The sequence below is a fragment of the Cygnus atratus genome, chromosome 17, assembly GCF_013377495.2.
Source record: "Cygnus atratus isolate AKBS03 ecotype Queensland, Australia chromosome 17, CAtr_DNAZoo_HiC_assembly, whole genome shotgun sequence".
NCBI lineage: Eukaryota > Metazoa > Chordata > Aves > Anseriformes > Anatidae > Cygnus > Cygnus atratus.
The window spans coordinates 1,297,252-1,312,893 of NC_066378.1; the positions used below are offsets into that span (position 1 = coordinate 1,297,252).

Here is a 15,642-nt window from a genome sequence, read left to right on the forward strand (position 1 = left end):
CCACCACCCCTGCGGTAGGGACCTCACCACCCCAAGTTCCTTAGGGAATGCAAAGAAAGTAAAGATGCTGGTAGCGCTCCAATGTTGGCCTGGCTGGACCTGGACAATGGCCTGGTGGAGACCCAGACCCATACCGATCGCACCCAAGACAAATGTCCCTCAGCCACCAGCTCTGGAAAGGAGCACAACCAGGAGGACCCGAAGGGAAGTTTCCATTTGGGAAGGTCTGTGGGGAATGTCCCGCAAAGGGAGAGTCCAGCAGCTTTATGGCTGGTTCTTCTGGGCATGTACAGGGAGATGGAGCAGCCAGGGATGTCTCAGCACCTCTGTGCCCCAGTCCAAGTCCCTGTCACAGCAGACGACTCCTCCTGCAGTCGTGTTTCCTCCTGCTGCTCCTGCTGGGGCATAGGGTGTCTGGTACCAGGAACCTCTGCTGCAAGGGAGGAAGAGCCAGAACTGATGAGCGTGGTGGCACAGAAAGGGAAATGCCACTGCCAGCCTGCCTGAGCTGTGTCCCATGGCCACATCCCAGGGTAGAAGATTGGAGGCTGAGGAGAGCAGAGGAGAAGCTGCAGAGTGGGAAGAGGTGTGTAGGGACCCCAGGCCTGGTCCAAGCAAACCCAGAGGACTTCCCTAGGACCTCCGTGGCTCTATCACCAGCAGGTGTCCCCCCGCCAGCAGGTCCCTTAGCCATCCTCAGATGACCCCAGCATCCCTTAACCCCACATGATGGTGATGGGATCTGCCCAAAGTCCCTAGGTTACAAACAACCCCCCTTGGAGTACTTGGCAGTGGAGCTCTGCACCTCTTGCTTGGGTGAGGCTGCGGTGGAGGGCGAGTCCCTTGTCCCAGACTGTCCCCATTCCTCCTTGCTTGCTGCGGTGCCCAGTTCTCTTCCCAGGACTTCGGGGTTCTCCAGGTTGTCTGTGCGGTGTGTCTTATCCACCTGCAGCTCCTGCAGGCAGCGCTGGACATGGTGCAGGAGACCCAGGGACCCAGGGCTGTGCTGCTGGAGGCTGGGCGCAGTGCTTGGGGACTGGGAGGCAGCGGAGCGGAGGTGCGGACGCTGGCTCCATCTCTGCACACAGGCAGCGTCTTCAGTCCCGGTTCGGACAGGACAGGGGGGACAAAGAGGAGGGGGTCCCACCCCACACATCCCTGCCTCCTGCAGAGCACTCACTTGGGCCAGCGGCTCCTCCAGGCCTCCCACCGCTGCCGCCTTCTCCCGGTGAAGATGCTCTCGCTTCTGCCTCTGGGCCCGCTGCTGCCTCCAGTCCGGCTCCTGCACGTGGACAGATACACAGACGGCCCCACTCGTCTGCAGCCCACAGATGGGGTAAGAGGGTGGTGGAGAGGAGCCGCTCCGCTCTGCGGCAGACATCCCCACTGCCAAGCTGCGGGCACCAGGGACAGGGAACCAAGATTTCCCCAAGGGCTGATGCCTGCCATGGATCCCAACTACTTCACTGCTGAGCAGAGAAGGAGCGCCCACCCGTCTCCATCATTGGGGCTGATGGAGGAGCAACTGTGGCTGCTCTCTAGTTATTTTTGTCCAAAGCCAACCCTCCCTGTGGCACTGCCAGGGAGCAGATCCTGCCCCAGAGCTACCAGCTCCCATGGGAACGTGTCCCTGTCCCCACCCGGGGCACACAGGAGGTGACACAATCACTGCGCACTGCCACCACCCCTCTCCATTCCCTGACCTTCTCCATAGCCTCCTGGAGCTGCCGAGGTGCGGCCGCCTTCTCCTCCCACAGCAGCACACGGAGCCGCTCCAGGGTCTCCAGCTGCTGCCGCAGGAGGGAGCGGGTTTGATGTTGCAGCTCGCAGAGCCTCTGCACAAAGAGATGGGTCCCCACCCCGTGGGGCCACGCCAACATGTCACCCAGGCCCAGCAAGGCACTTCCCATGTGCAGTCCCCCCAACGCTGGCTCAGGCTGGGTGGGAAGCGTGGGCACGGCAGCAACCAGCATCGTGCCAGCACTGCAGGAGCTGCAAGCTCTGCCTGCGCCGCGAGGGACCTCCCAGACTGCAGCCCAACCAGCCAGGCCTGGGCACAGCTACAGGGCTGCTTTTCCCCATGGATCCTCTCTCTTTAAACTGTTTTAGGAACTTGGCCATACCCCGACACGGGACACGCAGGTGGCTGGATGAGGTGCTTGGCCTTGACAAGGGACCCGCTCCCTCCCTCCCCGGGTCTGTCCCATGCAGCCCCAGACCCACAGCACGCACCGACCTCCTGCAGCTCCAGTTTCTCGTCTCGCAGAGCCAACGTTGCCCTTCGTGCCTGCCCCGTGCCCCCATCACAGCCTCTCTGAGAGCCCCTGCTGAGACAGGACCCCCCCCTTCTCCACTTCCCACCTCCTCCACACAGAACCAGCTCCGCGCTTTCCTCCCCATGTAGCCACAGCCCTGGCCAGCCCTGGCCAGCCCAGCCCCTCACCCTGCTGTCCCCCAGCTCACCCAGAGCCCCCCCAGCCCCCACCCTGCTTTACCCAACTTGGGGTGCCCACCACCTTCTCCAGGTCCAGCTGCTCCTGTGTCCATGCCAGCAGCGCCCAGCCAGCCCTGCTGCAGGGACAGCATCACCCATGTTCCCACCGGGACACCCCGGAGCCCACCCATGGGACCCTTTGGGGTTTCAGCCCCATCCTCAGGGCTGTGGCTCCAGCCTCAGAGCAGGATGAATCCCTGAGGGCTGCAGCACACCTGCCTCTCTCCCCTCCTCTCCAGGTCCCCCGAGCACCAGCTCCCAGCTCTTGCGTCCTCTCCTGGCTCCTCCGCAGGGCCCTGCGCAGCGACACCAGCTGGAGGGATGGAGATGGACATGGGTGAGTGACACCAACCCACAAACCCTTGGGAAGTGCTGCCGCATGCAGCCAGCACTTATACAGCTAATTAACTTGATAAAGGTAACGACTTTCACAATGATGAACTGTTCTTGAGTACTGGAAGGTTTTCCTTCAGGTCTTCATTTGCAATTATTCATTTCTTTGATAAATGTCCCCATACTGAGCCTTCCTATGGCCACCGGCAAGGTCTGCTGCCAGGTCTTGCGTGGGACTCGGGGACGAGAACATCCCAGCCGTGTCCCCTCCGCATGGCAGCAGCCACCCCGCCCGTCCCGCTGTGCCCATGGGTACCTTGTGGGACAGGACAGCTGCCAGTCTCCCGCACTGCCACTGGGGCTGGGTCACTCCGCCTGGGCAGGACACAAAGCTCGGCACCTTGGAGTGGGGGCTGCATCTGCCGGAGGGTCCCGCTGCTGCCTCAGTACCTGCAGGACCACACGGCATTTTGGGGGGACACCACAAACCCCATGAGCAAATGAGGGCTGGTTCCTGCCATTGCATCTCCTGTGTGGGCCCTCCAGGACACTCCAGCCTCAGCCCCTGCCACGCTTCCCTTGTGCCCTGCTTGGCCCTGGTCCCCCCGTCCTCTTCCAGCCCCTGTACCCCGGGGCCAGCCCCGACTCACGGTGAGACGAGCAGCGAGCTCCCCTCTGCCTGCTGCCACCTCCTTCCTTCTCCACTGTGAGGGCGGCGTCCCTTCCTTGCCACCCCCGGACAGCTGCTGGCTGCTGATGTCTGGTCTCCTTGGGCTTGCTCCTGGGGTGTCCCCCGGTCCCGGCCCCACTCCTGCTGGCCGAGCTCCCTGGGGGTCTCCAGGGATGCCCCGTGTCCCCCTCAGAGGGGGCTGGGCAGGGACCCCCTCGGGCTGTCCCAGCACTGATCTGGCTCAGCCTGGAAATCCTCACTCCCAGGGACTCCAGGCTCTCCCTCCTCGTCAGCCATGGGGACGTGTCCCGCCAGGGACAGCCTGGTCTCACGGAGAGGGACGCATCCTGCCCATCGCCATCGTCCTCGGTAGGGAAAGAGAGGGCCTCGTCCTCCTCCCCCTCGGAGAACACTGCGTGCTCCACCATGCCCTCCCAAAATGCGGCAGCCAAGTCCTTGGTGCAGACAGAGCTGGAGCTGCTCCCGTCGCCCCGACGCTGCCTCCAGGAGCCACGTCCCGCCGGCTCTGTGCCACGGGAGAGCAGAGCGCCCTGAGCCTCCCCAGCCAGAGCCCGACCCTGAGCTGCTTCCAAAAGAGGGACAAAGAAAATGCTGTTACATGGCTTTTTCTTGGGGGGGGGGGGGGGGGGGGGGCGGGTGGAGGGGCAGGCTAATTTTTCAGGCACCGCAAAGTAGCACAGCTCAGCACAGGATGCACAGGCAGGATGCTGCAAGATCCACTGCTGCGACAAGGAAGCAACCGCTGGATGTGAGGTTCCCGGTCCCAACGTGCCCTTTGCACCAGCAAAGCCCCAGCACTCCCCCTTCCAGCAACGTTTGTGTGTCAGCTGCGGGATCCCAGGGTGCCCTTTTGCTCTCTAGCATTTGCTATTTTGGGCTCTGTGGTGCGCTGTTGTTTTATTTAAATGGTAACAGCTGCATAATGCCCTGCGCATCGTCCTTGCCAGCGGCTGCAAGGATCCCTGTCCCCACTCACCAGCCATCCTGGAGACATCAAAGGCATTGGGAGAGGTGTCGCGGGCTCTGCTGTGTGCCCCAGTGCCCTGGCTCTGCGGGTGGGTCAGGGCCGGAGCACCCCGGTGTTGGTGTTTCATCGTTCCCTCCAGCCCCCCACACCTCAGCTCCACGCTGCGCGGCTTCTGCCCTCGAAGGCTCAGCGTGCTCATTAGGCTTCAGAGTGAACGTGCCAAGAACGAGGCAGCCAGGCTCACCCACCTGCTGGAGCTGAGGGCCAGGCCACCGGGGTGTTTGGGCCCTGCTGGCCCCTCGCCCCGCTGCCTGCACCCAGAGCGGGCAGGGGGCTCCTCCCGGCACGGCACGGTACCGGCAGGGCTGCGCGCTGTTGTCTGTCACCTGGCAACGTTGCGGTGGCCCGGCCAAGTCTCAGCTTGCCCTGGGCTTCCCCCCCCCATCTCCTGTCCTGGGGCCTCCTCCGCCTCTGCTGGGCCTCCTCCCTGGGAGCCATCCCCTGGGACTCCTCTCCCGTCCCTCCCAGCCTGGTCCTCCTCCCCTGCACAACCTCTGCTGGGCCATCTCCCCACCTCCCCCAGCCCTCCTGCCTCCCTGGGCAACCCCTTCCCTGCTCCTCTTCCTCCTCTGGGCCACCATCCCTGGAGAATTTCTTCCCCTGGGCACCTTCCCCTGGGCCACCTCTCCTGTCCCTGCTTACCCGGGCCACCTTCCCTTGGCCATCTCCTCCTTTGGACCACCTCCGCTGGGCCACCTCCTCCCCTGGCCCTGCTTCCTGCCCCCTGGACCATCTCCTCCCCAGGGCAGCCTCGCTCCTGATCCTCCTTCTTCCATGGACAACCCTTCCCTGGGCCTCCTTGTCTCTGGGCCTCCACCCCATGTCCCCCTCCCACAGTTCTCCTCCCCTCGGACAACCTTCTTCTCCGGGCCACCTCCGGTGGTCCCTTCCCCGGACCCCTCGCCCACCACGTGCCCACCTCGGGGCTTCCCCAGGACCTCCACATGCAGATTTGGGGGGGCGAGCAATAACCTCAGCACTGCGCCTTTTAAAACTCCCGAATCCAAGTTTTATTACCGTGTAGGAGAAGAGGGATCACTCACAACATATTGTTCAAAAAGAAATACATTCAACAGCATTTACAGTAGAATGACATTAATTTTTTTTTTTTTTGGGGGGGGGGGAAGAGGTGGGTAGAAAGACCAGGAGATGGTGCTCAGATTAAGCGTTGCCGCTAGATGATCTCTGGAAGATACTGCAGTTTTTAAAATTAGCCTAAAAAATGAGGGATTGCTGTTTCTGGGGTTGCTCCTCACACTCCCCGGGCTCTGCTAAGCTGTGTAGTGTCCGTGATGGTGATTTTTGGAGAGACATCGGGGGGAACATCGCAGAGGAGCTCCCAGTGTCCCAGAGCCCAGCAGGACACTCGGTGCCAACACTCCCTGAGCAACGTCACCTCTGCCACGGGGATGCTCGGGTCCAGGTCTTGGGACAGCCCGGAGCTCCTCGCCCTTCCCAGCCCTGGCATAACACTTGCATTGACAACACAAGGAAAATAAGGCATTTGGAAGTGCTCAATCTCTAGTCCATTTTACAAAACCCATCCAGGGGAGCAACCCACCCCGTGCCACTTCTGCTGCTGTCCTGAGCGCAGCAGGACAGCTGGGCACGGAGCCTCCTCCCGGCCCCAGGACGGGACATGGCGCAGCTTGTGCCAGCTGTGGCCAACCTCACGTGGCAGTTTGGGTCAATGAAGAGCTTTGGAGCAAAATGTTGCTTCTCTGCTTTGGGAACAAATCACCATCACCCCTACACCCTACCTCGGGACAAGCCTAGGGAAATGGCCATACTCGTACTACAAAAACTCAGACAGACGCTTCTGTCTTCATCATTTTTTATCTATTGTATACCATACAAATTTAAGCAAAATAATTTTTTATGTATTTATATATATATATAAATTAGAAGCAAATAAATAAGATTAAGGGATACATTGAGATCAGCGGGTGTTCCCACTCCAATAGCCACTCACTACTGTTACGCCATACAGGGTCTATATATACTGTACACATGGGTTTGCTGTAAATAACAGGTATGGAGGTGCTGGAGAAGCTGACCAGGAGGAGACTGATGGTAAGAGGAACCTGATTGCATAAGTGTTCCGTGTGCAGCCTGGGGTTTCCAGTTCCCATTGCCTCGAAGTTTATTATTGCTAATTATCTTCCGATGTGGATGTGACAGTCCGGCTACAGGTGGCCTCTGACCCGCAGGAGGGAGCAGTCAGCGTGATACGATGAACACCCAAAGAAGAAGACACCAAAAATGAAATCTAAGGAGGCAAAGGCAGGTGTGCAGGTACCTCCAATTCCCTCTGTCCCGGCGGGATCCACTGGATCTGTCCGTCATCTCCTGGGTCCTTGCTCTGCACCAGGGGACCAGGCATGCCCAGTGCCCAAGCATCGCTCACTGCTGGTCCTCACCCATCACCTGCAGGGCTTGCTCAGCTCTTCCATGAGAACAGCTGCAGGAATCCTGCTGTTTTCGTCCAGCAGCACGAGGGGTGTTCTAGCCATGACCTGAAACCTGCAAACTGGGGAAGACACAGGGAGGGGAAAGCAGGACAAACGCTGCTTCCCGGGAGCCTCTCTGACAGCAGAGCTCCTGCCACCTGTCAGTCCTGCTGAGACTCAGAGCTGAGAGCCGGTCTGCAAGCCCCAAAGCTTCACTGGGCGACAAATTTCTTCACTCTGTGCTCAAGCACCTCCTCACACCCCACCAGCAGCTCGCTGTCTCAGCCCCCTTCGGATGCAGGTACGGGAAAACCAAACCAAACCTCACTCCAATCACAAAGCATCACGTTAAAGACAGTCCCAAACCTTGACTAAACACAGCAGACCATGGGGAATCTGCTCAAAGGCTTCTTTAAAGTGAAAACAAAAAGGAAAAATGGTCACCAGCTGAAACGTCCTGATTGGTATTACTGGGATGACCGGGCACTGCGGGAACCACCAGCAGCCTCCAGGAACAAGCACCTCGGCCACAGCCCCCGGTGTTTTCTGAGCAGATTTGGAGTTGTTTGTGTTTGACTTTGAAGGAACCTGAACCAGAAGCAGATTTTTTTTTTAAATCTCCTTAAAGTCCACGCACAAATGAGGAAAAAAAAAAAGTCAGAGAAAGAGCTCACACAAATGCACGGCATCCCCACGACGCGAGCATCTTTGGAAGTTGACGTCTCAGCCAATACAGCTGAGGCATTGAAAGATAGAGGCAGCAACTCCTGATAGCAATAAATATACTAGGCTAAAAACAAACCAGATTCTCGTGTCCATATTCCTAATCAGTAGCTGAAAAAGCCACCATTAAAAAAAAAAGGATGCTATTTATTAGTGCATAAAAAAATAGGTTTGGAATCCCTGTTTAGATTTTCTTTTTCAGATTTCTGCATGAGTGTGTGTGTGTGTGTTTATTTGCACTGTCACCTGCCGGCAGGATGCTGCCAGCATGTCCTCACTGTCCCTCTGTCTGTCCTGCTGCAGAGGCGCCCAGGGCCGGCCAGGCCAGAGCAGGCAGAGCAGTTCAGAAGATATCGGGGCACACGCTCCAGTCTTGCTTGTCCTTGGCCTCCCAGTAGCCACCTTTGTACACGCAGATCAGCTCCCCCGTCACCGGATCCACCTTCCGCTCGAACCACAGCGGGATGTAGCCTTCGTAGTCCTTCCCTGTGCGGGGATGGAGATGATGAGGGTTCGGTGCTTCCTCCCCAAACCCAGCAGGGTTTCCCCGCGGCACCCCCTCCTCCCTGTCCCGCATCCATCCCGTCGCATCCCACCTTCCTCCAGGGCTTCCACGGCCTCGGCCTCCCTCCTGCGGCGCACGGCCCGCTGCTTCTCCTCCAGCCGCTGCTTCTCCACGTTGGCCTCGTCCCAGCGGCCGCTCTCCATCAGCCGCTGGTCGGGGCGCAGCCGGCTGTCCGTGGGGGCCACCCGCTCCTCGGGCTCATTCAGGGTGAGGGCCAGGTCGGAGAAGAAGTACATGTTCTCGGCGTTCTCCCTGCAGCCGGAGAGCTCCGGTCAGGACCGCGGAGGTGGTGCCTGCCTCGAGCAGAGCTCCCATCCCTTCAGGTGCTGGTGTCTCACCCCAGCCCATCAAAGCTGCTGTGTCTATTATTCCAATCCCCAAAACGCTTTGTGTGGAGCACGCTTAAGGGGAGCCCTGCATCCCACCCCCTAAGTGAAGATGTCAGGGATGCCTCTGGAGGAGCTCAGGGGGGAGCACAGACCCCTCCTCTATTGCTTTGGTGTGGGGGAGCTAAAAACAAAGCCTACGAGCTCCGGTATCACACAGCCGAAACACAAAACAACCCAACCCAAGAACTGCCAGACCAGAGCCTGCACAAGGGGACAGCTCAGCACCAAGGGCCACGCACTTTCCACTGGGGACCACCCCAGCACCATGTCTCCCAGGCAGGGACCAGCTGCTCATGCTGCTGGAGACTGGTTTGGTGTCCGACAGCAGGGCTGGTCCCCAGAGAGCTGAAGTCACCCATGGGACAGGGACTCGCTGGTGAGGCAGAGCAGCCAGCACCTCGCCCTGCCACAGCCAGCAGTCAGGAGAACCAAACCTCAGCCCAAACCAGCACCTGGCTGCCCAAAACCTTGCTGCCCAGCACGCCACGCCGCAGGATGGGACTCACGGGAGGGGGTACTTCTTCCACAGGACCTTTGGAGACAGCGTTTGGTAGACGGTTTTCTGTTTGCCCTCTGAGCTGGTGCTGCCGTGGCTGCTGTGCACTATCTTGGAGCACTCCATCTTCTCGTCCCATGTGCCAGACATGACGTAGTGGGCTTTACCATCAGCATCGCTCACCACCCCCGTCACCTGGCAGAAGGAGAGACAAAAGTGCAGGAGGTGGCTCTGGTGGCTTCTGAAAGTGCCCAGGGGACAAAGAGGTGTGCAGAGAGGAAGAACAGCCTCCGGGAGCGAAATAGCTGGACCTGGCAACTCAAGCGGTGCTGTGTGTCCTCAGACATGAGGACAGCATCCAGCTGCACCCAGCAGGCGGGTCCCATCCTGACCCAGCCCCCGCAGCTGGTCCTCCGGCCCATCCAGTCCTGCCCAGCTCCCAGACACAGATTTCAGTGCTGCCCTCCCAGCCCTCCCCGTTGAGCTGCACTACATGAAGGTGCCAGTGCAGATCCTCGCCCCGTGCTGGGATCCCTCCCGCCCTCGGGCCAGGACCCTGTGAGCCCCAGCCGAGCTCAGAGGGAAGAGCCAGGCCACCAGAAGGAGCAAGGAGATTTCTGGCTACGTACCTTTCGGGGGACGTCTCTGGAGAAGTAGCTGTAGGGGGTAAATTTCAGCTGGCATTTATCTTTTGACTTATGGTTAACAATCTCTATTTCACCAGACTAGATAAAAGACAGAACCACAGCAAGTGAGAGACTTCGCAAGGAGACAAATGAGCCGTTAGTCACCGCTTGTGCAGCTGCACATCAGCCTCAGCTGCAGCACCACTTCTGCTCCCCGCTGCAGCCCCACGGCCGAACCCATCCCAGCCCCAGCCCTGCAAGGCCAGCACACCACCCCGCTCTTCCGAGGCCGGCCTGAGCACCCACCTGGTCAATCCAGAGCTTGCCCACGATGATGTTGTGAACGGTGGAGGTGACCTTCCTCCAGACGTAGTGGTTCCCGCTGGAGTGGAACTCGAGGTGGATGGCACCTGTGGGAGCACAGAGCCCCGGGCTCAGGGTGGGGACAGGAAGGGAGGCCCGAGCACCGCGCCTGTGCCCACCCATCAGCCCCAAACCAGCACGGGGTCCGCGCCCATCCCTCCCCGTGGCTGGCTGTGCTGAAGCAGCTGTGGTACCTGCCAGGTCCTGTGCCCTCTTTCCGATCCCAAAAGCTCTTATTTTAGAAGCTGTTCGGGAACGTGCCATGAGACCACGCAGAGGGGACCAGCCCCAGGTGTGCTGCCCAGCCCTGGGATGGGGGGAAGGCAAACACAACACTGCAGGGAGGCAGCTTCTTGCCTCTGGCTGCTGGGGAGAGGGCTGAAACAGGCAGCAAGTTGATCTTTAAACAGCATTTAAGGAGAAAGCAATTTATGGGCAAGCAGGAGTACAAAATTGGCTGTCTGCTGGCCACTGCCACCTCCCACTGGCCAGTCCGGGTGCCACCTTGGCACAAGTTAAGCCAGGATATTTCCTGAGCACCTCATCAGCAAGCAAAGCACTCTCCCTTTGCAGCTGGCATAGTTTCCACCTCCAGGGTTATGGTTGGTGTTTCAGGATTGTCTGTGACCAGGAGCACAAACCCGTACTCCTACAATGCTCAGGGTGGGGTTCATCGAGCCCTACAGGAGCCCATGGGACTGGCATGCTGCTTTGACCTCTTGGGAGCTCTTCAGAGCCAGCCCCGATCCCCTGAGCATGAGTCACCTACCCAGAGGCATGATGGAGAGGTATTTGCCCCTGAACTTGCTGGCGATCGTGATTTCCTGCCATAACGTCCACCCTCGCTTGGAGAAGACGTGGTGGGCAGCCGCCGGCGGGTGGTGGCTCACCTGGAAGAGAGAAGAAAGAGCCCGTGAGGTGCCAGCCACCCTTTCTGTCTGACCCTGGGGCTGACGTGCACGCCCCTGCATTCAGAGACTACATGCACCGGTGTCATCACAGCCTGAGTGCCCTGAGCAGCTGGATTACAACCGTGAGCAGAGCCAAAACTTCTCCATTAAACCCCCTGGTCACCGGCGGGAGAAAATCCTATTTGGATAACTGGATTTAAGGCACAGGATTATCAACGCTTTGCTCAGCAGGTCGGCGGGCTGAGCAGCACCCACTGCTCCCAAGGGAATGGAAGCAGTCAGAGCAGTGCGATCAGCGTCCGTCCGTCTGTCCACCCCACGCTGCCAGCACATCCCGGGGCAGGGGTTGTAAGTAATTCAGGGCAGGTTATTTATTTGGGAGATAAGGACGGAGAAAGGGACACAGAAGTGTGGTGAGAAGGAGGGTGAAGAAACAGGAAAAGCAATGACAAGCATGGGAGTGATGTCGGGGCTCTCCGGCGGTACCTGACAGGCAGCACTAGGCTTCATCATCACAGCCCAAACTGGGGTAATAAACCAAACTTGCTAAACTGACTGTACAGAACGTGATGATGAGATGTGCCTGTGGCTAACAGGTGGATCGAGTATCCTGGTACCACCGTGTTGGCACCCAGCTGCTTCCTACCACGAGGGTGAGCAGGGCTGATGTGGCATAAGGGGGAACAGAGACCCCCATTTCTCTCAGCTGTGCATAAAGCCAGTTTGGGAATTGGGCTGCGAGGCAGGAGGGGTGAATTAATGCTGGGAGTGGCACCAGACAGAGCACGACGGGGAGGCACCCTTGTAGCTGCAGCTCCTTACACTCGGGTCAGCAGTGTCCGGGCTCACTGCAGCCCTGGGCGTGAGCTCCCACAACTGGGACAGGCTGTATGGGTGTCACTGGTCACTGGGGACAAGCACGGCTGCCCAGTGCTGGGCAGATGGCATGAAGGGACAGCAGAGGCATCAGTTCCAGAGGTCACCTACTGAAGAATCTTTACTTTTGTCCCTGCAAGGGGCAACATCTCCAGGAGACCGCGCGCAGCCAGCTCACCATCACCGCCCAGACCAGCGCAGCTGAGAGAGCTCGCAGTGGCACAGAGGGACACGGAGGGACACAGAGGGACACGATGTGACAAGAGGTGCCATTCTGCCTGGGACCGGAGCTTTGCATGAGCAAAGCACTGAGCAACAAGCAGCCATTACCATGGAGTGGTTTTGCTTGCACCTACGTGTCCTGGTAGGAGCTGACCGGAGACCCTAGTGTCTCCTCCTGCTGCTGCTCCATGTCCAGATGAGCAGCAAAGCTCTTTCCTTATACTATGCCCTTCTCAGGAGCTCTCTGAATGGCCTTGCCCAGACCAAAAATGCTCCTGCCCCAGTATGAACAAAGTGCAGCATCTCCAAAGCCCTGCCAAAGGGGACCGAGCACCTGGAAGACATGGCTTGCAAGCACAGCCCCACAAAACGACTGACCCACAGCCCTCAGTGGGCACGGTCTGCTCAATGGTGCTGCAGGTCTTGGACCTACGTAGGCCTCTGCAGAGTGATGGAGCTTTGTGGGTTTGTTTGATGCTTCTGAGAGCTGAAAGATGTGATGGTTGCTCTGCTCCCGATACAGCACAGCCACCTCCTGGAGCCCCCACCAATATGATGTCCTGCCTGCAATGGTGATAAACGGCCCTGCCCGTCCCCAGGAGGATGGGACGCACCAGCCAAGCATGCTACATAATTAAAGAGTCAATTTTCTTCACAGGTCTCAACCCATTAAACACTCCAGGTTTTTAATTAAGACCTGCTGTTTGACCGATACGTGTCAGATGCACTCTGTGGTTAGCACACGAGGATGTTAGAGGCTCTCAGGTTGCCCCCAAGCTTTGAAACTAAAACTTTTCAGCATAACAAGAAAGAAACAAGATCCTGAGGCTTTTTCCAGCCATTAGATGCACGGAAATGGGGAGGAACTGTGCCAGAGCTTGCAGGCTTCACTGATGTGTCTTCTCCCTGTCTGCTCAAGTGTTGAGATGTTACAGAGACCCCAGACCCAAGCAAGCTGCCACAAAACCTGCCATGGTGACAGATGCTCTTCTCCTTCCCTTTTTTTCCCCCCCATCTCCTGCTCTGCAATGCTGGGACGGCCACACAACGCTCCTGCTCCTGCAGATAGCTCAGGTTGTGTTTGCTGCTGCTTCTGCCAGTGCCAGGAGCATCGCGTTGGCAGTCTCGGCTAGGAGGAAGGCTCAGCACAAGGAGATGCTGGGTCTCCTTTGGGGAAGGGGCTACTTTGGCTGGACATGAGCAGCGGGACAGCGCTGCTGCCTGGTGGGCATGCAGCCCATGCAGCCCATGCCTCACCTGCTCGCACAGGGAACGGAAGCCAAACTCCTCTAGCCGGTCAAGCTCGTAGGTTTCCCCCAGCAGCGGGTTGAATGGCTTTGCTGTGCGGTGGACTGTCGTCGAGTAGGAAGACACTGAAAACGCAGCCACGAAACACATCTGCTCCGTGGAGCTCTCGCACTTGACAGCTTTGTCCAGCAGCTCGTGGTACTCCAGGTCCTCCGTCAGTCGCTGCAGCATGGAGAGCGGCTCGTTGAAGTTTACCTGCAGGGAGAGAGGAGGCAGGTCAGCAAAGCAGGACAGGGGCCAAGCTGGGCACTTCACCATCTGCCTTTCACCCCAGCACTGTGTCCTGCTCCCCAACAGCATCCCACGCCGTCGGCTGTCCCAGCGCGGGGCTCACGGCACGGCACTGGATGTGCCAGGGTGCCCTGCACGCACGCTGCCTCTGCAGCGCCACGCAATTGTGAAATAAAGCAAGAGACTCGTACTATAACGTGCTCCCTGAACCATGCCACGAGAGCCTGAAGGCTTTGAAGTGCCCAGCTGGGCTGAGCTGGGAACAGCCCAGCAGGGAGCTGGCAACCCCGCAGGCTAACCAGACACCATCCCAGCTCACGCATGCTCCAAATCAGGCACTGATGTCTCCCAAAATGAGCCTCAGCAGTGCCCAGCTCCCTCCTGGCCAGCATCTATCAGGCCAGGAGCAAGAGGCAGCACAGGGGTAGAGGTGAGCACCCCTGGGCAACCTTCAGCCACCTCCATCGCCTCTGTGATGCAGCCCAGTGACTGGGAGAGCCTCAAAAACCTGATTTAGGGGCATCCCTGCTCCTGCGACTGCAGCCCCACATCAGCACCCACACCGCGTTTGTGAGCTGCAGGCAGCGACAGCAGCAATGCACCACGGGGCAAAAGGCAGAGAGGCAGCTCTGTCCCAGGAGAGCCCCCCGTGCATTTATTTCCAGCCCCAAATCATCGCCTTGTCAACTGGAGAAGTTTGAGGTATGTTGCCAGGTTGGGCAGGATTCTCACTGCAAATGTCTTTGGGGAAAAAAAGAGAAAAAAAAAAGCAGTTGGTTTTAGCAATCTATTTGTTCTGAAAAGAATTAGAATCATGACAAAAAAAAAAAAACAGAAAGAGAGAGATTTTCTGTTGCATGAGTGGAAAGTGTTCTGCCTCAAAACCATCCAAAATTCACTTTTTGCTTTCATTTCAGATCAAAAAATGTATTTTAGAATGAGCAGATGGTTGAAGGATGGGAGAACCACTTCTATAAGCCCAATTACACGTTTTATGTTAAAGAAAATAAACCTCAGATCATTCCACTCAGGAATTCAGCCTGTAAACAAGAGGGATCTTAGAGCATCCAAGAAAGACAGAGTCACCCAGAAAGGGCAGCAGCGCATCTGCAGAGAAGCAAATCGCTGCCAGCTCGGGGTAACTCCGGAGAGCCACCACTGGAGCAGGCAGCTCGAGAACAAAGCCGGCAGCTGCGGCCTCCCATCGGCACCGCTCAGGAAGCCACGAAGCAAAACCTTCTGATGGAGGAATGAAGCTTAACCCCCTCAAAATGCAAAATCCCTACAGCTGCTTTGTTCCGTTTCACTGCTGCGGATTTGTTCATTCAGAGGAAAAATGAAGGAATGAACGCAGAGTTTGCAGGGGGAGATTTTCCAATCCATCGCGTCCCCAGGGAGGGAGAGGGGGTCTCAGAAATGCTCCCAAAAGGCCAAGAATTGGTTGAAGTACACGGAAGGAGAAGCTCCCGCTGCAGCCACCCCACACCACGGAGCACAGCACAGTGGGCTCACCAGTGGTTTGTACTGGTTTGCACTGGAACTGACCGGCTTTCCAAACAGCCTTTCCCCAGCTGGCTGCTCTGCTCCTTTCTCGTCTTCCCTCGCTCTGTCAGCCTGCGAGCCCTCGTCAGACGGCTGCGCTTCACTTCACCGAGCTGTGACCTCCCCTGCTCCCAGGCACAAACATACAGAGAGCAAATGTAAACGGCCGCTGAAGGCAGATGCAGTGGCCCCTCGGTGCCTTACCGCAAGCTTCTTGCTCTCGGGGCAAACCTCCCAGAGAAACGCCGTGTGCGGGCTGCAATGCCTCTCTCTGCCCTCCGGCTGCAGCTGGGACGAAAACCCCTCCTGTCTCTGCTTCCCCACAGCACAGGGCAGGGATCCAGAGAGAGGGGCTAACAGCGAGCTGACGCCAGGGTGAGCCATTTCCTTACCAC

General features: G+C 58.2%; 1 protein-coding gene across 4 annotated transcripts in view; it reads right to left on the minus strand.

Moving 5' to 3' along the window:
- Nucleotides 1–5,535: 5,535 nt before the first annotated feature.
- OSBP2 (oxysterol binding protein 2) overlaps nucleotides 5,536–15,642 on the minus strand; it is a 97,674-nt gene continuing 87,567 nt past the window's right edge. For 3 of the 4 annotated variants that reach the window (XM_035571093.2, XM_035571094.2, XM_050714243.1), the window contains 7 exons: nucleotides 13,424–13,669; nucleotides 10,927–11,047; nucleotides 10,101–10,204; nucleotides 9,798–9,893; nucleotides 9,179–9,363; nucleotides 8,315–8,535; nucleotides 5,542–8,204 (listed from right to left, as the gene is read on the minus strand). In XM_035571093.2, the coding sequence (XP_035426986.1) occupies nucleotides 8,062–8,204; nucleotides 8,315–8,535; nucleotides 9,179–9,363; nucleotides 9,798–9,893; nucleotides 10,101–10,204; nucleotides 10,927–11,047; nucleotides 13,424–13,669 (1,116 nt within the window). In that variant the 3' untranslated portion in view covers nucleotides 5,542–8,061. Of the gene's footprint in view, nucleotides 8,205–8,314; nucleotides 8,536–9,178; nucleotides 9,364–9,797; nucleotides 9,894–10,100; nucleotides 10,205–10,926; nucleotides 11,048–13,423; nucleotides 13,670–15,642 lie in introns of all 4 variants that reach the window. The other variant, XM_035571092.2, reaches the window with a different exon arrangement.